This window comes from Meleagris gallopavo, chromosome 19 (assembly GCF_000146605.3).
Source record: "Meleagris gallopavo isolate NT-WF06-2002-E0010 breed Aviagen turkey brand Nicholas breeding stock chromosome 19, Turkey_5.1, whole genome shotgun sequence".
In the NCBI taxonomy this organism is placed as follows: domain Eukaryota; kingdom Metazoa; phylum Chordata; class Aves; order Galliformes; family Phasianidae; genus Meleagris; species Meleagris gallopavo.
In genome coordinates, this window is record NC_015029.2 from 7,557,893 (window position 1) to 7,580,171 (window position 22,279).

Genomic DNA, 22,279 nt, shown 5'->3' on the forward strand with positions numbered 1-22,279 from the left:
CGAGCGGCTGCGGAGCTCTGCGTGTAACGCTGTTCTTCCTTCTGCGCTCGCTGCCTTCCGAACGCGAAAGCCGAGCAGCAGCAGCAGCAGCAGCGCTCCGAGTGTTGCGTTTGGGAAACGTCCAGCGAAACAGGGGCCGCTTTGTACGCCGGGTGAGCAGAAATAGGACGGGGAGCGCTCCGGGACGGCTCCGCACAAGGCTGATTCTAAAAGAACTCCTCACTCGCTATTAATAGCTGCTCGCGTTATCCACTTGTCCCTTTCTCACGCTTCAGATCACCCACTTCCATTTGACTTCGGCTCATGATGACCCCTGAAAACACTCCGGGTGCACCGCTGTGCGGGGACCGACGGCACCGCGGCCTGGAGATGAACGGGCACCGCGTGCCGGCAATTAACAGCTTGGGGGGGGAGGGAGGGGGCTGCCAGGATGGGCGCAGGGCGAGGGATGCCAAATGTGGGTCATTGCTAACGGCTCCGAGTGCCTCTGCTACGGGGCTCTGCGATGTCCGGGGGTGGATTGTCCAAAGAATCTAATTAGGAACGAGCAGACCTTCCCCAGCTGTAATATGCCAAATAATTAAGTGATTAGTATTGATTGCTGGAATGCTTAATGAGCAGTTATAACCAAATGATTAATTAATCCAATCAAACGAGTGATGGCAACGCTGCAGGTGTGGCTGTATCTCATGAGTGGGGGCAGTGGGACGTCCCCATAGTCCCCACCCCTGTTCGTGTCCCAGGCACATGGGTGAGGCTTCCAGGCTCCAATGCTCCTTCTGTGCCCCCCACAAAGCTTGGGGTCGATCACCCACACCGTGCACAGTGCTCACAGCTGATTGGGCTCACTGGGGCTAATTGGTGCGGGTTTTATGCATGCAGGGGTTAATGAGGGCCTGTGCAGCCCCAGGAGCTCTTCCAGTGCAGACAGCTGGCTGGAGAGGCCCCGGTGTCCTTTACATATCAGATCAATTGAGATAGTTATAATCTAGTCCTTGATAAAGCCAAGAGCAGGTTTGCTGCCCCGCCAGCTCAAGGGGAAAAAAAGCAAGCAATAGGGAGAGGTCACAGTGAACTATTGATTGGGCAGCAGTGGTGCTGCTCTCAGGGACGGCTCCTGCAGGGAACTGTGGGGCTGTTTGCCTCTGTATCTCACTAAATGCCTTTCCATTGATCTTCTGTGACAGGCGGTGACTACAAGAGATTTTTTATCCAGAGTCATTAAAAGGTGTTAATCAATAAGAGGGTAAACGCAGAGAGGCAAACTGTTATCTTCACGCAGACACATTCCCTGTGTGGATTTATTGTGGGCTTTGTTGGACTGGTTTTACCCAGGGCTGCCAGGATAGGAGCTCAGCAGTGATGGACTTCGGCTCCTGGAGGCAATGGGAGCTACTGCAGAGCTGTGTGAGGAGTTGGGGGCACCCGACCTCATGTACCCCATCATCCCGGGGCTGTGGTGGAGCTGTGTGTGCTGTGTGTGCTTTGGGGAATGGCTCCAGGGCTCAGAGCTGGGTGAGAGCATCCATGGGCTCAGCCCAAAGGCCCTCAGCCAACAGCGACCGCACAAAGCGATGCTGCAGAGAAAGTGGAAAGCTGTTCTGGAGGAGGGGATGGGGATCCCAACAGAGAGCAGCTTCCCTCTCCATCTGCATCTCGCCTCGCTCCCCCAGCCCCAGCAGCATGCTGCTCCAGCTCTCCTGGGCCAATGCTCAGCGGTAATTACCGTGGCTCTCTGGGGGAATAGGATCTTCCCCTGCACTGTAATTACAGCTGCACATCCCCAGCAAAGGGCTCAAAGGGAGAGGGAGCAGAGGGAGCACAGAGCTGCCCTAAGGGTGCAGGCACACTGAAGAGTGCTGGCTGTGAGCAGCTGCTGTGGCTGCAGCTCTGCTCTCGCAGAGGGATGGCCCGCTCCCATTTTGCTCAGCACCTTGCCTGCTGCACGTGGTGCAGTGCTTTGCAGAACATCAGATGCAGGGAGACTTCCAACCTCTGAAATGCAGCAGACAGATCTCACAGCACTGTGGTTTTGTTGTTTCCTGCTCCCTGCACGATCTGCCAGCAGCAGAACAGCAGTGCTGGGGGTTAGGTGGGGTGCAGCAAGGTAGGAAATGGTGGTACATTGGCTCTGCTATCTCTGATCTCCAGTCATGTGAGCTCAGTGGGGCTACTGGTGCGGTGTTCATCTCATATATGGTTTTAGTTGTGTTAGGACCAACCAGGCTGGAATGACACCAGTCTGCAGGATGCAGGTGCTGCAGGTGGGACAGGCAGGCACAGCTGGCAGCTCTGGGGAGCAAATGGCCAACAGCAGCAGCTTGCTGCTCCCTTTGGCCTGGCCTTGGCCCTGCTGTGCTCTCAGACCCACAGAACACAGAGGTGTTTGCTGCAGGTATGAAATATGCTGAGTGCTCGTGTCCCCTGAGCGAAGGGACCATAAAGCCACATCTGGCTGCAGTTAGCATCCAAGCAGACAGAGAAGTTACTTTCCCAATCATTATCTGTCACTGGCTAAAGGTTGCACAAGCAGAGCTTTCCTTCCCTGGTTATCTAATATCCTTTTGCAATATTTTTTCTTTTTGACCGCTCATTACTAAGGACAAACTCTCTCCTCGTTACACTTTCTTTTCTGAGAGAGCACAGTGGGCTGTGCATCCCCAACCCCCACCTCATCTCCCAACCCCATCCCTATTCCCAACCCCAGCGCAGCCGAGCAGTTCTTAGGGCTCCAAGGTTTTGTGCAGCACTGTTGCTATGCAGTCCTGCAGCCACACCGAGTCAACATCCCAGTTCCTCCCCAGCTGTTTACTCTGCTGCCATGAGCTCACTGACGTGGTGCAGCCTAGGAACACAGCATGGTGGGACCACGGGCAGCAGAAGCCTGTGCAGCACCCACGTGCCCTCATCCCCCTGCACACATGCGAGATGCTGTGTGGCAGTGTATGGCTCACACACCCCAGTGACAGCTCACCAGGGACTCTCTCTACCCCGTTAAAAAAAAAAAAGAGAGAAAAATCACAAGGATAGCACAGATGTGCTGTAGGCAGCCTGTGCTCTGCTGGATGGGAGTCGCTCCTCCCCACCGTGGGCCTGAGGGATGAACCCAACGCTGGGATGCTGATACAATGAGGGCTCTTTGTGGCATGAGCAGAATCATGAGACCAGATCTGAGATGTCATTGCCTGGCAGCTGGGGGGAGTGCCGGCCCCGCTCTGCCACAGAAAGAAAGGGATTGTTTGTGGGTGAGATGCTACAGGTGCTGAGCTGCCCCTGGGCTATCAGTGGGTCGGTTGCCTTGGGCTGTCAGTGGCTTTCCCATCTCTGACACTGGGTGAGGAGAGAACCAAAGGAACAGCAGTTATCTGGGAAGGAGCGATGGCTTTTCCTCCACTTCCCCAGGAGCTGTAAGGTCGGCTGTGCTGATGCCGGGGCTGCAAACCCCATGCACTGCTGAGGCCGTGGCTCACCCTGATGGAGTCACACGCAGCCACGGGATGGGGATTTTACTGCAGTGTTGTGAAACCTGCAGAAGGCGGTGGGACGGTTTGTGGTGAATCCAGCAGACTGCCTTCCATCTCAGCTCTGTGCCCACGAAGCTGTTAGGCCTCATCCTGAGCTCACACCAGTGTGGGTAGGGGACCTTCCCCCCACCCTGCCCATTTGTGCCTATGGAGAACCAGTCACTCACCCACATATTATCACATGGAGACCCAAAGTCCCAACATGGAAGCATAAAGAAACCTAAAGACCCTACAGCACGCCGAGAGCGACCCAAAGACCATCCACAGCAGCATGAGAAAACCCACAGACCCCACATCACACCAGAAGGGACCCAAAGATCCCACACCAATGCCATGGGATGCACTGGAGGTGTGGGAGGACCCCATACCAACATGGGATACAAAAGCCTGCATCACACAGTGAGGGAACCCCAAAACATCCCACACAGCACCACGAGGGATCCCAAAGACCCCACATCATGCCAGGACAGCCCTCCCCATAGCACCACGAAGAAACCCAACATCACACAAGGAGGAACCCTATGACCCTGATGGGCACCACGCGGGCACCCCAAAGCTCCCCAGCCATACCACAAAGGATACAAAAACCCGGCGTCACACCAAGAGGGGGTCCCAAAACCGCCCCACACAACACCACAACTGCACCCTAACCCCCACCCACGGGTCCCCCACTCGCTCCAGGCCCCGTCACAGAGCTCCGAGCCCTGAACCCCCCCTTCCTCGCTCTCTCCCCGCCCACGTAGGCGGTGCGGCCGAAGTCGGGGCGGGAGGGGCTGAGCCGAGCCGGGCGCACCGCCCACATAAGGCGGGGGGAGCGCACGCCGTTCCGAGCGGCGGTGGGGGGAAATAGGGTGGCTGTGGGGTTGGGCTCAGAGGGTCCCGGGGACGCGGCATGGAGCTGGGTTGGCTGCTATGGGGTGCGGCGGTGCTTCTGCTGCTGCACCTCCTGATGGAGCTCAGCCCGGCTGTGAACTTCGCGTTGCGCATCGGTTTTTACTACGTGTTGTGCATCGTCTGCTCCGGGCTCACCGCCCCCGTCTGCCTCCTCGTCAACGGCGGCCGCACCGTCAAGAACATGAGGTAGGTAGGTGGGTGGGGGCGAAGTGGGGGCATTGGGGTCCCTGCAGGGGGTGGGTGAGGGTGGCACGGAGCTGTGGTTCTGCTGTAGGTGGAGGGGGTCTGGGGATGCTATGGGAGGCTGTGTCTGCTGCTTGAAGTGGGAATTGTTTCAGGCTGGGAGATGAGCTGGAAGACCACAAAGTCCTCAGCCTAGGCTGGGGTCTCCTTCCTCCCCTCCATCAATCAGAGTTGGAACCTCAGTGGGGCTGTGGGATGCTGGGGCCCAAACAACGAAGGCCACGTAGCAGCCATGGCTGTGCCCAGAGAGCTGCAGGGTGGCACATCGTGTCCTTTCAGAGGGATGTGGGGCAGCCCCAGCTGTGCTGATGGGCACTGGATCCCACCTCCCGGGGCAGACCCACGTGTGTGGGGCGCTGAGGGCAGGGTTAGCACTGCAGTGGGTGGCACAGAGGAATTTGGGTTGGTGTTGGCTTCCGGACCCTGCTGTTGGCTTTCCTTCTCTGCTCTGTTTCCCTAGTCTAAGCTGTGTGTGTAGGGAGGCTCCTTTGGTGGGGGAGTGGAGCCCTCTGCCTTCATGCATCAGCGTGGATGAGAGGTGGGGCAGATCCAGACTTTGGCAGCTGCAGGGTTGTGGTGTGCTGAGCTCAGAGCAGGGCCTGGGGAGGAGCGAGTGATGCCGGTAGGAAGTGCCCTGTGCTGTGCTTTGGGTGCTGCTGGGAGCTGCTCTGCCCTGCAGTCCATGCTGAGCTCCCAAGGCAGGATCTCCTCCAAGAAGTCGACACCCAGCCTTGTAACTGGGGGAGCATATGATGTCAGCTCTGTTTTCATCCCTAAAATTTCTGAGATCTGTAAACTTAGAAAGGAACTTTTTCAGGAAGAAGAGCTCCTTGTGCTGAACAATCCTCCTGTTGAAGCTCAGAGCTGAGCTGTAGTCAGAACCACCCTTTTCCTGTAACCTAAGCCCATCATTTCCACTCGCTGGCTCCAGCTGCTGGTGCAGCTCCCAAATTCTGGGAGGTCTGTGGATCCTTATTGCTACAGCCTCCCCGTGGAGTTGTTTGTCCTGGTGCTGATGTTGGGCGGCAGGCAGTGATACCGTGTCAGTGCTGGAGCAGGATGCCCTGTCCTTGATGTGCTGTGCCGTGGGAGAGATGCCCTCCTCTGATAGATAGATGTGTTTATCTAGTGGTGAAACCTCTTGCAAGACCTTCTAGTCCGATAAGCAGCCTGCATGAGTTCTTCACAATCAGAGTCCTAAAAAAGCCTCCGCAGAGCTGCTCGAGGGCACATTGCCTCTCATTTATCCCCTCGCTCCCTGTGTCTGGCGGGCAGGACATCAGATTTACAGCTGTGCCTGCACCAGTCCAGGATCATCTTCCCCACAGGGAGCTGCTGGGGGGGCAGGAGCTGCCCAGCCCCGTGGTGACGTGGCTGCTAAGGGCTGCCCGTCGCCCAGTTCCTCCTTGCTGCTCCCAGCTCTGCCCCTTTGCCTCTTTCAGCAGCTCAGGCCACATCTTGTGCAAGGAAACGCTCGCTCTTCACTGGCAGGAGGAAGTTGGGTGGTTTGTTCTTGAGTAATGAGTAACCAGCCTCTCCCAGCTGCTTCCGAACAGCGTGACTGCTGGAGCAGCGACCTTGTTTTTGGTTGGCAGACAGAAGGGAGGAGAAGTGGGATGTAGGTCAGTCTGGTGGTGCAGCCTCTGCCGTGCTACCCCCCCCCGGTCAGTGTCACCCCGGCTCTCCTCACCTGCCCTGCCCTGGCTGTGCTCTGCCTGTGCTGCCCTCACCCCATGCGGGGCTCTGGGTGCGGTCTGACCTTTGCAGCAGGTTTGCATGCCAGGGATTGATAGCAGTTGTGTCATGGAGTGGTGTAACTCACGGCCACTGCCCTGCCCTGAACTCTGGTGTTAGAGCCAGAAAGCCCCAAGGGTCTGTGCATGGGGTGCAGAGATGGATGTTGCATTGGTGCAGGCTTGTGGCTGAAAGGATGGGGATCATCTGGGGAAACAGCTGCTGCCAAGGCAGAACAAGGTGCCAGCAGCTTGTTCACCTGCTGCCCTGGGTGACTGATGCTTCCCAGGTGGGTGGTGGTGGGTAACCCTCCAGCAGGACCCTGTGGGTGGGTGAGGTGGGGAGGGAAGTGAAAGGGACTTAATATTGACCTTCACCCATCCCTATAGGGAGGAAAGCTCTCTGCTGTCGGGAGGAGGTGCAGAGCATCCTTTAGAGGAGGAGGGCAGGGCAGCTTGCCGGTCTGCTTCAGGGCAGGCAGAGCTGAGCTGTTGGCTGCTCCTGGGGGCCTTGCTCACGTGCAGGCTCCTCCGCCTCCCGTCCTGACAAATGGCTGCTCCCCTGCCCAAAATAGCCCTTGTGTGCTGCCAGCTTTTGGCTGCGTCCTTTGATCCACTTGGAGGGTCCCCAGCTCCCACCTGTCCCAGCGCTGTGAGCTCACAGGGGTTTGGCCACAGCATGGGGCTGGCTGTGCCCAGCAGGGGTATGGCAGGGCTGAGCTGAGCTGCTGGGGAAGAAAGCTGGGAGCTTTGGAGGATGGACCCTAAGGTCCCCGGTGGAGCTGAGCTGGCAGGAGGAAGCTCTTGGTTTGAAGACTTCAGATTTTTCTCAGGTAATGCCACCCCGTGTTGGTCGCACTGCAAAGAAGTGCTGCAGTGAGCAGGATTAGCACAGCATTCCTCGGGCAAAGGGTGCAAGTTAATAACTAGTGCTGGGGAGTGCCAGTTCCTGGAAAAGCTGTTTGAACAGCTTGTGGGGCTGTGCTGACTGCAGCAGGAAAGCACCGGTACCATCCAGCCAGGTTTACAGCCCTGACACAGGGGAAAGAAGGAGTGGTGAATGAGTGGGACTGGCAGCAGGAGGAGAGATCCCTGAGCAGGCTGTGTAATCAGCCTCTCTCCCTCCTGCACTGGATGGAGGGCTTCCAGTTTGCCCTCTGTTTGCAGAGTCCTTGCACCTGTGTTAGGCTGGGCTTGGCTCCTCTGAAGTGCCTGTAGTGAGTCTGGTTGTGAGGGGATGCTGTCAGCCTGAGGGAAGCAGAGAGCTGTGGCTCTAGCAGACCCCAAATTACACTCTGCTTCTCCCAGGATCCCACTGACATTTTGTCCTCTCCTGGTGTGATGTGCAGTGCTTCAGCTGTGTGCTGAGCACCTTCAAATACATGGGACTGGCCATGCAGGACAGGCACGTGGGTGAATGATAGACAGATGGGGCTGGAGGCTGTCACAGAGCTGTTCTCGTCTCCTTGCCCCCGCTGCATCCCTGCCCTGCTGCTGTCTGACCGCTCTTCTCCTCCTCTGTAGGATCATCAAAACCGTGGTCAAATCCTTCAAGTATTTCTTCGGCCTGAGGTTTGAGGTGAAAGGACTGGAGAACTTTGAGGTGGAAGGCCCCGCCATCATTGTGTCCAACCACCAGAGCATCCTCGACATGATGGGTGAGGAGCAGCCCGAGGGGGGAAGCGCTTCTCTTGGTCGCCCTGTGGGAGGCCCTGCTGGCATCTCCTGCCCTGGCACTGCTCTGTGCTCCCGAGGCCGCTGGTTTGGTGCTGGTTACAGGAAGGGCCTCCCCTCACTGAGCAATCCTCCCCCTCCCTATGTCCCATCCAAGTGCAGGCGCTTGGGGAGGGTTGGCTGCTGGGTCTCACCCTCTGCCGTCACGTTAGGGCTGATGGAGGTCCTGCCCGACGGCTGTGTCCAGGTGGGCAAGAAGGAGCTGATGTACGCCGGCACGGTGGGACTCATCACCTACCTCGGGGGTGTCATCTTCATCAACAGGAAGAGCACCACCAGTGCCAAGATGGTGATGGCGGAGGTGGCCAAGACTATGATAGCTGATAACGTGAGTGGCATTGTGGCATCGCCTGGGGGGGTGACGTGGCAGTGCTGGCAGAAGGGAATGCTGCGAGAAGGTTGCTGGAGCAGAGCTTTATCTCCTGCATGCAGGTGAAGGTGTGGGTGTACCCTGAGGGCACGAGGAACTGCACGGGGGATTTGCTGCCATTCAAGAAAGGAGCATTTCATCTCGCTGTCCAGGCACAGGTAACAGTGCTTTGTTTCCCAAAGGGCCCTCCCCAAACATGAGGACCCAAAAGCTTTTGCAATGGCATTGCAGACTGGCCATCTGTGGTGTGACTTTGTTTGTTCCCAGGTGGGGCTCATAGCTCACAGCTGTGCTTCTCAGCTCAACCACCCTTAAGTGTCCTAAATGCTGCCTAGCAAGAGTAGAGAGCCTCTTTTTCCTCCCCCAACAGGCAGCCCAGCAGGCACCACACCAAGAGCTTGCCTCGGGGATCCCACAGCTGGCAATTAATTTCTTAATCCCCCATGTAGCAATAGCAGAGAGCTGATTTATGTTTATTGATGTTAGTGCTTTGGAGCATCACCTGGGCTTCCTCTTGATGGAAGTAGCAGCCTCTTCCCAGACCGCCACAGGGGCTGCTCTGTGCTGTGTTAGATGCCTTCTCTGCTCAATATGGCAGAGTCAATGGGAGAGCAACAAACAGCTCCCGGGCTCTGGAAAACTGGAGCTGTTGGTGCTCCTGAAGGAGCAGCAGAATCCAACTGTGGCCGAGGGGGATTGCTGCCAGCTGGGACACCTGCTCTGTTCCCTGGTGCCAAAGGAAGGTGCATGCGGTGCCTCGCCATGCGGTGCCTCCGTTCTTGGGTCTGGAAGCACTGGAAACCCAAGGGGAAATGTTCTCCTTGCACAGAGCATTGCAGCAGGATCCCGGAGGAGGGAGCGGGTGCCAGCCTCCTTCTGGGCTTGGCAGGGCCTGAAAGGGAGGACAGTGGAAATGTTGCCCACCTCTGCTCACTCTGCTGCCGCTCCCCATGAGTCACCAACTGCAAATCACGTCTGTGTTACCAGCGCCGAAATAACGTGACTCTGGGCCTGCCCTCCTGGCTCTGTCTCTGCCTGCCTGAGCCTTGCTGGGAGCACTGATTGCAGTTGGTGACACCCTCTCGGAAGCTGAAGGCACGGTGGCTGCCCTGCCCCAGCTATGTGCTCGTGCAGCACGGAAAGGCCTGTCAAAACAGGCAGCCTCAATGTGTGCAGGTCAGGAACAGCTCAGCCTGGCCCAGGAGGAGCCAAGCTGAGCTCTGCGAGCAGTGCTGACCTGAGGCTTAAGTGTCAGTCAGCCCCAGAGCCTCGAATGTCCCAGTGCACCCCAGTGGCTCCTGACCCCCCACTGCAATTACTCCTCTTCCTCCCCAAGGTCCCGGTGATCCCCGTGGTGTATTCCTCCTTCACCACTTTCTACAACCCGAAGAAGAATCTGTTTACATCAGGTATGAAAGAGCCTTCATAGCTTCTCAGAGATGGAGTGATAACCGTGTCTGTTGGGATGTGGGATGTGGGGGGGAGGCCGAGCTGAGCAGATGCGTGGAGGCAGTTCAAAGCACTTGGACCAGAGCTGGGCTGGATTAACTTGGAGAAGAATGTAATTAAACGTCCCAAGGGGTGTTTTCATTAAGAACTAGGTGCCACCTCTCCCTCTCATAGCTGGCACAGCCCAGGTCATTTGGAGAGGGATTGTGTTTGGGGGAAGAAGCAAGCATGGTCTGGATTGTGGTCTTTGACAGCAGGGACCCCTCTGCAAGTTGTGTTAAAACTCTTAAATCTGTCAGTGTAAGTGCTGGGCAGCAGGTTGGCTTTCAGCCAGTGAATTGGTAACACTGGGAGCAAGCCTTCCCTCTGCCTGCTGGCTGGAGGTAGGAGGGCTGGGCAGGAGCAGATGGATGGAGCACCTGGTGCTGAGCTGTGTGTGCTCACCTCAGCCCTGCAGAGCTCAGAGTGGGAGCAGCCTCTCATGTCCCCAGATCAGGGCACGGGAAATGCTTTGCTCCTTGGAGCAGCTATTTGGGGCAGGGTGCAATTCTCAGAGAATCTCTTCCCCTGAGGGCAGCACAAGCTCTGCTTGCAGGGGCAGATGTCTGCAGGGATGGCTACCTGGGGGGCCGCAATGGGCCTGTCCACGGCAGGTGTTCTGTAAGGGCAGAGAGCAGTGCTCCTGTGGAGGGAGGTTTCTCACGGGCGCCTCTTGTGCTCCCAGGCAAAATCAAGGTCGAGGTTCTCCCGCCAATAGAAACCAAAGGGCTGACATCAGACGACGTCTCTGACCTCACTGACAGATGCTACAACATCATGAGGGAGACCCTCTTCAGGCTGTCGGGCCGCCCAGGCGAGGGGAAGGATTCCTCCTAGGTGCTGCTCCAGCGGCGTCACCGTGTGGCGGTGGCCGAAGGGACCCATCTGCTGCCAAACACCAAAGGAACATCTCTTCCTCTGCAATGACTTGGAACTCTGGGGATGCTGTGGACTGGCACAAGAAGCGTGTCGAGCCAGCAGTGAGGCTCCCTGTTGAGTGGATTTCTCTTAAGGGTTCATTATCTTGCAATGAAACGTCTCCTCTTTCTGTATTTCTCAGGCACCAAACGTACGCTACCAAAGGGCTCAATGACCAGAGAGGTGAGTTCTCCAGCTCAGGCAGCTGCCGTGGGGCAGTGAGGAGGGCCTGGTAGGAGGCTGGGCTCTGCCCTGTTCCTGCTGGCTGTTAGGTGCTGCCCCAGATGGAAAGCCAGCAGGCAGCAGCATGTCCCAGTCTTGATGCTGAGAACTGGGAGAAAAAAATCCAAACTCTGGCTGTCCAGCAGCACAGCCCTGTGTTCGGTGCTGTGCCCTGCAATGTACTTCTGCCAGCATCCCCAGGCAGAGCACTGAGGCCTTTTCCTGAGAGATGCCCTTGGATCTTAGCAGCATCTGGTGCTGGGGCTCTGCATTGCCCAGGCATTCCCAAGCCAAGCCTTCCCCCTTTGAGGAAAGCTCCTAGGGCCAATAACTGAGCTGAAAAAGGGGGATGCATGGGGCCAGTCAGCCTTGAGCCTTTCCTAAAGCCCAGCTTCTCCTCATTAGAACAAGTGCTTAAGTGCTTTCCCTCATAGAGGGGTGCAGAGGGAAGCTGTCGTCTCACTGAGGCAGTGCACGCTGCCTGGGTGAGTTTGGCTGTGCTGTTTGTTTGACCTCCTTGCATCAATTATCCTGGTGCCTGGAGTACTTGGTGCAGATGCAGAGGGCTCTGTCACGCTCATCTTGTCATGGTCAGCGCTGGCCGAAAGATGGTGCCTGTCCCATGTCTCTGTGCTGATCTCAGTGGAGCTGCTGCTCTGCAGGAGTTGCAAAACTTGTGGGGAGTCTACAGGCTGTGTGAGCTGAGTCTGTAACAGGGAGAGCTTCAGTTTTCCCCCTAGAGAAAATAGGCTCCATCCCTTTTAGAGGAGTTTGGATAAAGGGCTTTCCCAGCTCTGGGATAGCAGATGGGCAGTGCTCCTGGATCCCTTGCTGTTGCTCTCTGTGAAGAGCAGGGCTGGCTCAGGTCTGTGATTCCTGGGCACAGGGAGGCTTGAGCACTCTTGCTAATGCAGCAGGGAGCACCACGAGATGAGCACAGCCAGCTTCTGGAGCCTGCCTGTGGCTGCGTTGCTCTAAGTGAACTCGCAGGGCATTTTGAAGGGTAAATCCTCACCTGGGCAAGGCACAGCCAGCAGTCCCCAAGGCAGATAGCCCTTGGGCTGAGTTGCTGTGGAGCTGGGGCTTTATCCTAGGGTCTTTATGGTACAGTCTCAGGGGTCAGACCTGCCAAGGGAACGGGTCAGGTGGGAGAATGGAAACCCAACCAGCACTTTGTAAGAACAGCAGAAAAATGGCTGTTATGGAGGTGAAACCCAGGAAGATCTAAGGAGTGCTCTATGGAGCAACTCATGCAGCACCTGGGAGAAAGAAGCAATGCCTCTGTGTGCATTTGTCTACTGTTCAGTTTTAATTGGGTTAAGAATAATGTATTTTGCTTAAAGAGGAAAAAAAAAAAGTATGTCTTTGATTATTTAAATGAAGGAGACTCTTGGTTTTGTGTGGGAGCTGAGGGAGGAGGACTGCTGGGGGAGGAAGAGCCCACAGCAAAGTGGGGCCATGGAGGGAGCTCCATCCTTCCAGTAATGAGCCTGTGGCCTCTGTGCACAGTAGGAGACTTTATTGTAGTGTAACTCTGCATTATGGCTGTACCCACAGGGCTCCTCCTGCACTGTGGTTGTAGCAAAGTGTTGTACCGAATTGCTCACGTCTGCTCTGCTATACCTGCAACCTTGGCTTGAACAAACAGAGCTAGGGAACTTGGTGTGGACTGCCAAAGCAGCAACGGTTGGGTGGGGGGAAAACAGCCACCTTAACAGTTGGTGCTGTGCCAGTGTAAACAAGTGGGCTTTGTCTGGACTCCGTCTGCAGGGGACTTGGCCTCACCCTGTTGGCACAGCTGAGTGATGCAGGTTTATCCCTGTCTGCTCTGTGCTGATGATGGGAGAGTCACAGGGAAAGGTTTTTGCATTAAAATAATAAAACCAGGCTCTATGCCTTCAGGCCTGTGTAAAAGCATTATGGTTACTGCCCTACAGGGCTAAGGAAGAGGCAAACAAAACCAAGCACCACATGAATTTGTGTAGAGCCAATCTCTGGCACAGCCAGACAGGCACTGCTAATGGCATGAGGTAAGGCATTTATTTTCTGCCTCTCCAGCAGGAGTGGGGTGAGATGCTCAGGCTTAAAAGTCCAGTTTGGAAGTAACTTCATGACCTTTGATAAGGTGAGTTGGAAAAGAAAATACTGGGCATCTGATGGGAAACCAGCCTTCTCATTCTACCCTGCGTCTTCCTGGAGATGATGTGTCTTCAGCCCCAGCCTGGGGCTGGAGAGAGAGACAAGTACAGATGCAGTCTGCCTGTTCTGATTCTTTGGGTGCTCAGCTAGAGTTCATTCTTGCAGGAACCTGGAAAAGATTAAAAAAAAAAAAAGTAGTAATAATGCAGCACTGTTGTTAGCCAGGGTTTGGTGTGGTGGTGGGGGCTGGCACCTCCAACCAACATAGCAATGGGTACAGAAGAGCAGGTTCTCTGTGCTGGCTGTAACCACCTCCCCTGTCTCCTCACATGCTAAATAATCTCACTGTCTCTTTCCCCTAGAAAGATGAGGTTGACCTCGACACCTATATAAATGTCATCTACCTCTACTGTTTTTCCTTTGCCAAACAGCCCCCTGCTGGTTCCATCCTGCTGGCTCTGAGCCTGGTAAGCCCATGATAGCACCTCAAGGCAGGGAAGGCACTGAAAAGAAGGCCAGCTGGGACTGGGCTGTCCTGACCACGGCTGCAGCTGATGCTTTGCACTCACTGCAGTACAACAGAAGAGTCTTGTATCCTCCAGGGACTTCCAAGAACACTGGAGGGACAAAGGCAAGTTTTGCCTGCTGGAACAGGCTTGGCAGAAGCTAAATACAGGATTTTGGAGTCATCCCTTGGAACAAATCCATGTTACCTTGTGATGCTGCTCCCATTCCTCAGTGCTGTCACTAATAATAAGCATAGGGCAATGCTAGGAAACCTAGCCTACTGTGACACTTGTAGGTTTTTGTAATTATCCCTTTGAGTTTTTCTTTAAGCATCAATTTGCAGCTTCAAGCAAGCTCTTTGAAGTCTTTATGCCTAAGCCATTAGCACAAGCAGTGAACTGGGACTGGGCATGCCCTGAAACCTCCCTGTCCCTTCCACTTACCAGGCAATGTAATCCCTGTGCCTTTAGCACGAGGCTGCTGCCACTCCAGTGTCTGCTATTTAAGGCACCTCTGTGGTGCACTTCGTGACAAAGTACTGTTCTACAGACTTCAAAAAGAAACATGCCTAAAACTTCCCAGGCTCATAAATCTGCCAACTTGGGCACGCTCCCTAAACTTTCCTGATTGACTTTTTGGACTGTTAAGTTTTTAAGTCTTGGGGCTTTTCTTTTAATTTCATCCTGGACTAAGTTACGGTGCTACAGGGAGGGCGAAGAGCTGGTGAGTGTTGTGAGATGTGCCCCACTGCTCAAGGCAGTCTCCCTCTGCTTCTGCCCAAGAACCCTGTTTCCGTGTGCCTCTCTTACTCTGGCTGCTATGAGCGCAATCAGATGGTGCAGCCAAACAGACAGCTTTAGAATGAAGCTAATGGGTTGCTTACATTCATCTCTTATTAATTACAGGCTGCTGAGTTTGAGAGAAGATCAAGATTAATAGTGATTTATGTGTTACTGATCTTGCTGGCTTGCATCTGCTCCCCACAGCCAAGATCCGTGGCACAAACAGCCCCGAGCAAAGCTGTGGCACTGAGGTCTGAGGCTGTGTCAGTGGTGTTTGAATGTGTGGGGGAAAAATGGGGACAGGTGCAGTGCAACGCTTCACCCCTCCTTTTTGCAGGCACTTACATGTCTCCAGCCGCTCCTCCAGGAAGGAGATCTGCTCGCTCAAGGAGTCAATTCTATCCAGTTGCTGAAGAGAGTGGGACAGTCGGCTGATGGGGTCTGTGCCAACGTCCTCTGGTGCAGATGGCATGAGGTTGTGGAAGGGAGCCAGCACCAACTGGAGTTTCTGCAGGGAGAAGAGGAGCCGTGAGCAGTCAGGAGGTGCCTCAGCACAATGTTTGGTTGCATTCAAAGGGCCGCTGGGCTGGAAGAGCTGCTGTGAGGCTCTGCTTGCTGTGTGGAGCCCAGCTGGGATCCTTGCCTGCTCCCTGCCTGCCTGAGGTCAGCGTGGTGTTAAAAATAGAGCAGGGGTGGAGGGAAACCCTGGCTGTGCACAGCCCGGGCTTGGAGCTGGCTGCACGTGGCCGCAGGAAGGGGCAGATGGGGACACCAAACACCCACCTGCTCCAGTGCTTCCACTCTGTTCTTTAGGTCTTTCATTTCTTCCTTCATTTCACTGGAGGAATCTGAAAAAAAGGACCAAGATGGGTTAGTTAGTAAAAATCCATTGCCTGAGGGGAAGTAGGATGTGGTGAGCTCAGGGTAAGCACTGCTGCTTGCTGCTCCCCTCCTAGGGAATCTCAGGGTTCAGGAACTGGCTGCAGTGCCCACTGCAAGCACAGCAGTACCTAGAATGAAGTGAGGGAGTTTCTCAGGCTGTGGGGTGATGCTTAAAGGACAAAATATCCTTTCATGCCTTTGCTGTCAACAAATGAGGTGGCACCCACGTCTTCCCTGTCCCATGGTGAGCTCTGCTGCAGCTGCAGGACAAAAGCAGGTGGTGTTTGGGACACGTAGATGGCTCTCCCAGGTGTTGCCCACGTGATGCCAGTGCTGACCACAGCGCATTATTACTCACGGTACGAGTTTGAAGTGTCACAGCGCGTACCAAAAGTAATAATGGGCCGTCACCAGCAGCTCCTGATGCTCCTTGTGGCTCTGGATGAGTCTGCCTCACAGGAAGGATGATGATGATGATGATGACGAAGAGCACAGCCGCAGTCCTGACCACCACGCACCACAGCCAGGCTTTGTCACCCCTGCAAGGCCTGGGCTTGTGCACAAGGCAGGTTTTATTCCATCTCCTCGCTCTTGCCAGTCCTTCTCTAGCCACCCCGTGCTGCTGTGTTAATCCCAGGTTTCACCAAAGCCCCCGAGCAGCTGCTACTATGCTGCAGCAATGGGCAGTTACCTGCTTGGCTGAAGGTTCCTGGCTCAGGGCCTGGCACCACGGGCTGGCATGCCTTATTATCAGCAGCGAGGCTAAAGCCATCCCAGCAGGCACAATGGAAGCTCCCAGCTGTATTGACGCAGAGCTGGCTGCACCCATGGCTTCGGCTGGCGCATTCATCTGCATCTGAAAGCACAGGGATGGCTCCGTGAGGACAGGGCTGGGAGTAAAATGCTCAGGGACAGAGGTGCAGATGGAGCAGAGGTGCTGCTCCCCCTGCCGGAGCCACACTGACATCCTCAGGGTGGGGATGTGATGGGCCAAGGCCCAGGTCAGCCTCCCCAAACATGGCTGGTGCCTGTGTGGATGACCCTCAGACAGGATAGGAGGGCTAAGAAGATGTTGGTGTAAATATAGGATACTCGTATTACTTATTTATCCAGAGGAAAAATTTGGCCTCTTTCCTACATCCCTCTCATCCTCCTAAGGGTAAAATGCCAAAGATAAACCTAGAAATGCCCATACTTTGGCCACAAAAGGCACCATCCTTGAGCAGAGGAGTGCAGGCGGCTCCATACTGCTGCTCTCAGTGCCTGGCTCTCATCCTGGATTTATGGTCAGGGTTTTGGTTCCAGCCAGCTGTGGTGAGGAGCTATCAGCCTTTCAAGTGTGTATAAAACCCAGTAACCTCTCCTCACACGGGGGAGTTATTAAAGCTGTTCCCACAAAGCAAAATGAGCAGAGCTGCTTCCCACGCCTGGGCAAATCTGTTCTAGGCAGTGGGAAAATCCTTTCCCCAGCGCTGGAGCTGTCAGAGATGTGCTCAGCCTTACCCTGCCCTGTCCAGCTCAGGTCAGTGCCACACACTCCTCCTCTGCCTTACAGGAGGGTGGACGGCCAGGAGAAGTGTTGGACGTGGTTTGCACCGTGCTGGTGTGCTCTGCTGGATATCCCTGTGCTCCAGTGAGGCATCAGGCTGCTCTTGCACGGGAGAGGAGCCCTTCCCCTCCACCCCCGGATCTTTTTGCTTTACAGATTTAGGTTCTGCAGCAAATGAGCGTCTTCGTTTACAGCAAGAGTTTACAAAGGCTGGGAGATGGGTCACTGTAAATATGCAGTCTTGGGACAGCCCCATGTGTGTGAGGGCTGTTCTGCTGAAGGCCCTTTGCAGACTGCAGTCACAGCAGTGCACAGCCCCAGCTCATGCTGACCTAGCATGGTCTTCTATGCCAGGAGGTGCCAGGAGGGGAGCAGGGTGCAGCAGTACCTGTCTGGCAGGAAGGCCCCATCCAGCCGGGTGGGCAGGCACATCTTCCAGGGAAGGTGCAGCGGCCGCCATTCTGGCATGGCAACTGGCACAGAGCTGTGAGAGCAAACAAGCACAGCATCACTTGGTGGGACTGGGCATCTCCTCCTCTATCTCCATACGTATGCATTGTGCACACACACGACAGCACGGTCTTGTGCCAGCTCTGGCCATGGGCTGATCCATCCTGCTGGGGGGGTGTGGTGGGAGCAGCAGGAGTGGGATAAACAGGCCTTGGTTTGGAAAGAGGCTGAGGGGCCTGCACAGGTCAGGGGAAGGAGGGCCACACTGCACCCTGACGGCTCAGGAGAGCGTCTGGTGTTGCTCTATGTCTCCTCTGGAGACAGATTAGCTGCTGACGTGCTGATGTGTTCTGCATTTGCTTTATGTTGCACATCACAATCTCCTCCAGAAAGCATTTCCCTTCCATTACTGCTGATTTATATGGAAAGAACTCGCTAACTTTATTCATCCTCTGGTAACTCTAAAGTTAATAAGCGATCCCACAGAAAAAAGGCCTGAGGCAGCCAAGAAAGCCTAGAAATTAATCAGAAATTGAGCCACATTTGGTTGTTCTATTGGATGCTGAAAACACAGATGAAAGAATCAGACTGTTGGTGCTGGTCAACAAGAGAGCTGGCTGCTGGGACGTGACCCACCCAGAATCAAGGGACTGGGAGACAGCAAAGTGACCAGGGCGCTGGGGTGGCCCAGTGGCTTTGTTACCTGTGTTGCAGCTGAGCTGGTAGCTGCTGGTTCTGCTCCATCCAGGACAGCACGAGACCACAGGCTGAGGTACCTGTTTGTACACCTGCCGGTAGGCAACCTTATAGATGGTCCTGCGGTACAGAGATGAGGCTGAGTGTCGGGGGCAGCCCTAAGCCCCCAGCCCGGCTCTCACACTGCTGTGGATGCTGCTTCCCCCTACCTGTAGGTGCTGCACAGGCGGTGGCCCTGGCAGGTGGTGAGGTAGGGCAGATACACGGGCTGCACGTGGGACTCGGTGTGGGCAGCTGTGCGGCTCCGCGGCTCCGCAGCGCAGGTCCTGCGGCTGAGCAAAGGAGAACAGGTCAGGCAATGGTTGGCAAACAACTCGCTGCTTCCCCCATCATCCTGAAAGGGCCGTGCTGATTTACACCAGCTGGGGACGTGGCCTGACAACTCCTAATTGCACACGGCTATTTAAGAGGCAGTGGCTCATTGCCCAAGTGACCCAGGAGGTGACTTCATGCTGTTAGGGGCAGCAACACAAAGCTCCAGCACTATGGGTTGCACGGCCCCTTCCTCCCCAGCCCCTGCACAAAAGCACTGACCCCCCTCACACCCTGCAAACTTTCTCCATCCTAAACAGTTGGGGTCCAGATTTAAGGGAAATTTATTCAGAGTAGTTCTCCTTCCATTCTCTGTCTCGCTTCAACCTAAAATCAATCACTTTTGAGACGTATCTTTCCCTTTCTGAGCTTTCTGCGCTCCTGAACCTGATGTGTCTTTGGACACCAATAAATTAATGATTCCACAGAAAGAATCAGGCTGATGGTAAAAAGATAGAAGACAGAGGAAAGTCACCTTCCGTTCCTGCTAAGATAATTGAAACCCAGTCAAAAACATTCCCAAGGCCAGCAGCCAAGCAGGATCAGTTAAAGATTCTTTCTCTTCAACATTCTCCAGCAGGTCAGTCCCACCAAGGAACTTGCGTGCTCATCTCAGCCTCCCAGCTCAATTATGAGCTAGAATTAAAAGGCTGGGACTTAGCATGGACATCAGCTGGCTTCCATTAACTCTAGAGAAACTCCTTTCAGCTTCACTGGTTAACGTTACAGAAGATGCAGTTTTTAAATGGAAATTGTTTGCTTTGCAAATGTTATAATAAAGCTATAGCTGCAGTTGCGTGCGTGCGAGAGAGGAATTCAGCCCGTGGGTTTAGTCACGACCAGAATGTGAAAGGTTTAATTCTAGAGGAGAGAATTTCAATGTAAAAACAAACTTTGAAGAAAATGAGCTGGATCTAGAGGGCGGGGGCTGAGCTCAAGCTCCTTTCAGTAGGGGAAGAAACTGGGGCATTGAGCACTGAGCCTCCTTTGGCCATGGAGATGCTTAGGCTGTGCTGGGATGTAGGGACAGCGTCAGACCCAATTCCTAGGAAGAAAGCAGACCCCAGCCAAGATGTGAATCTGCAGAGCTTCCTCCCAACTCCTCACCCAGCCAGGTGCCCCTGGTGCCCCACGGTGCTCTCCATCGTGGGTGAGGACGAGCCATGCCGTGCCTTGCAGAGGGGCTCAGCGTGTACTCATGAGGACAGATCTGGGAGATGCAGAATAAAAGGAGGCTTACCCCACCCGGGCAAAACTGTCTGTGCTGGTGGCACTGAGGATGAAGGCGAGTCCCGAAAGAAGGCAGCTGATTCGGTGCATGTCCTGTCTCCTCCCTGCAGCACTCTGGGCTGTGTGGCACACACCAGGCTCACTCCTCGGTGGGAAGCATGGGCTCCTACTGCATGGCTTGCTGCTCAGCGGCGAACTCTGGAACAGAGAGAATAGCAGTGTGAGCACACGGTGCCCATCCCCAGGTAATGGCATCCAAGGGATGTATGGTGAGACTGATGGCCAGGTTTGTGCTAAGGGAATAGAAATATCCCTGTAAGACATCCCCACGTGCTGGGTGGGGTGGCCGTGCTGTGCTATGCCTTATTGCAAGCTTTGGCAGGATGTAAGACAAAGAAGAATGAGGTTGTCTGCTTCCCAGTGACACACAGGGGGGTACAGAACCCGGCGGGTCACAGCACTGGGAACAGGGGACATGTGGGAGGGGGCCATCGCTGAGGCAGGCTCCTGCTGGTACACACCAGGGGCTGCACCCCTTCTTGGGCTGCACAGAAAGAACCTGCATCATTCCGAAACATGCAGCCAATTCCAGGCAGCAAGGCCAAAACAATGGCCTGTAATTTCTTAATCCATACAGCATTGTAAAGCTGCATTTTCCCACCACATAACATACTGAAATCTGATCTTCTTCTCTTTAAAATACAAGTTCTTGCCAGGGAAAAGTGCTTTAAGGGCCATATGTACCGTCTGTATACAGAGTGAGTACTGAGTCGGAAATAAAGAGGCTTTGATTTTCTAGCAATGGGACAAATATGAAGCAGGGCTGAAGAAGGTCAATAACAATGCCTAATTTAAAAAATATCCAATTTAAACAAAACAGTTGGCCTCTGGATGGCAGCAGTTAAAGGAGGAAGGAATAAAGAATCCCACCTTAAGCACATGACAATTAAAGAAGGAGTCAGTCTTTCTGATTAATCTTTGGAAAATAAGTTGCTTTACTGGGACGCAGCACAACAGGAAACAATCTTCTGAAACTGCAGATAAAAAGAGCTACCTAAAAGGTTCTAAAATCCTCTCGTGACATGGGGTGAGACTGGACCAGAAAACTGCAAACTCCTCTGGGACAATTCCTAACACTGAGCTGTTGGGAATATTCATCTGTAGACCTGTAAATCTCCAAATCCCTCTCCAAGCCAGGCAGCAGCATCTCTTTGTTCAGGTGAAGGAGGCACAGGAAGCCCCTCCTGCAAATGGCATCACCAGTGAGGCAAAGGCTCCGCACCGAGCCAGGCACCCATCGCAGCCAGGATGCAGGCACACAGCCCGGCCTGCCTGTGCCTTCCCAGAGCTACACACAGACACATATTTTCCTTCCAGCCACAGATCCCCTGGCCAGCGGTGCTACTCCAAAGGTCTGTAAGTCAAACTCTGCCAACCATCGCAGTCCTCCCACAGAATTCCTGCAGCCGCCATGGGAACTTTCCCCGTGGGGAAGGCAAGAAACACAGGGCACAAGCTTAAAACACAGACAGCTTGCTTCTTTCTTTTCGAAATAGAGCAGCATTGTCCTACCTCAAGTAGTCAGAATGTCCCTCTGGGTCGTAAAATTATGGTTGCTTAATACCGGATAAAGTTTCAAAAGTGGAAAATATGATAGTAAATACTTGTGTTTTTTATGAGTTTATGAAAATCAGCCCCTCCAAAACTGCAGGAAATCCTCCAACCTGTTCTCACTACTATTCTAATATTCCTTTTTTAAAGGAATATTAAGCTACATAGGAGCACCTGAGCTTTTGCTGGTTATGGGTTCAGCCATGTGCTCCTGGAGGGAGGCTGTGGGGCCGCTCCTCCCAGCCAGAACCTTTTCCATTCTGCCTCTGTGCTCTCTAACTTGCAACAGCAACCAACGGGAAAATACAACCCATAAGGGAGTTGACACGGGCAGTGCTTCGTCCAGCTCTGCCCAAAAAAGCCAGGCTAAAACTCCAGGTGATGCTAGCAGCATGAGATAGGGTCTGTCTCCAAAGTGATGCAAGAGAACCCTGCCCTTCAGGAGGAAGCAGTAACTCCCAGGACAACACAAGCTGCACTTCTTGGAAGAGCACGGCCTGCTTCTGCAGGTGGAACCTCTGCTCCCAATGGTGCCCTCAGGCTGCCAGACCCTCCTGGAGGGCACCAGCATCAGGGGGATGGATTTTCCCTTACAAAGATTTCCAACTGTTTCTGCACAGGCTGAGACCTGGGCACCATGGAGCACGGGGACACGGGCACGACGGCAGCAGAGATGCAGACACGATGGGAGCAGGATGCAGGGACAGGAGCGTGCAGGGCAGCGGGATCCGCGGAGCGGGGTGCAGGGAAGCAGCACAAGAGAGGCTCTGGCTCCATGCGCAGCAGAAGAGGCTGCACGGTGCAGACGCCGGGCGCACAGGGATGCCACCCCCAGCCCGCAACAGGCCCAAACCCCGCACGCACAGCTCCGCACCCCCCGGGGCAGGACGATCCCTGCCCGCACCCCCCGGGACCCTCCCCCGGCCGGCCCCTGC

General features: G+C 54.7%; 2 protein-coding genes across 3 annotated transcripts in view; one reads left to right on the plus strand and one right to left on the minus strand.

Annotated features, from left to right (window-relative positions):
* The first annotated feature begins 4,347 nt into the window (after positions 1 to 4,347).
* On the plus strand, positions 4,348 to 11,827 carry AGPAT2 (1-acylglycerol-3-phosphate O-acyltransferase 2). Its single transcript, XM_010720997.3, has 6 exons — positions 4,348 to 4,604; positions 7,919 to 8,052; positions 8,281 to 8,456; positions 8,561 to 8,656; positions 9,835 to 9,907; positions 10,672 to 11,827. Exons 1-6 carry the CDS (start codon positions 4,417 to 4,419, stop codon positions 10,821 to 10,823), a joined length of 819 nt encoding a protein of 272 aa, XP_010719299.1. The 5' UTR covers positions 4,348 to 4,416; the 3' UTR covers positions 10,824 to 11,827.
* Positions 11,828 to 13,098: 1,271 nt separating this feature from the next.
* Positions 13,099 to 22,279, minus strand: part of EGFL7 (EGF like domain multiple 7) — a 14,505-nt gene continuing 5,324 nt past the window's right edge. For both annotated transcript variants that reach the window (XM_010720996.3, XM_019621503.2), the window contains 8 exons: positions 19,744 to 19,931; positions 18,341 to 18,463; positions 18,139 to 18,251; positions 17,374 to 17,469; positions 16,128 to 16,292; positions 15,338 to 15,402; positions 14,900 to 15,062; positions 13,099 to 13,434 (listed from right to left, as the gene is read on the minus strand). In XM_010720996.3, coding sequence (XP_010719298.1) covers positions 13,412 to 13,434; positions 14,900 to 15,062; positions 15,338 to 15,402; positions 16,128 to 16,292; positions 17,374 to 17,469; positions 18,139 to 18,251; positions 18,341 to 18,463; positions 19,744 to 19,823 — 828 coding nt within the window. In that variant the 5' untranslated portion in view covers positions 19,824 to 19,931 and the 3' untranslated portion in view covers positions 13,099 to 13,411. The remainder of the gene's footprint in view (positions 13,435 to 14,899; positions 15,063 to 15,337; positions 15,403 to 16,127; positions 16,293 to 17,373; positions 17,470 to 18,138; positions 18,252 to 18,340; positions 18,464 to 19,743; positions 19,932 to 22,279) is intronic.

Excerpts from the sequence above, each read along its gene's own strand:
- AGPAT2 (XM_010720997.3), top strand. The coding sequence starts at position 4,417 with ATGGAGCTGGGTTGGCTGCTATGGGGTGCGGCGGTGCTTCTGCTGCTG. Across the intron at positions 4,605-7,918 it reads CGCACCGTCAAGAACATGAG|GATCATCAAAACCGTGGTCA; the intron begins GTAGGTAGGTGG and ends CCTCCTCTGTAG. Across the intron at positions 8,657-9,834 it reads ATCTCGCTGTCCAGGCACAG|GTCCCGGTGATCCCCGTGGT; the intron begins GTAACAGTGCTT and ends TTCCTCCCCAAG.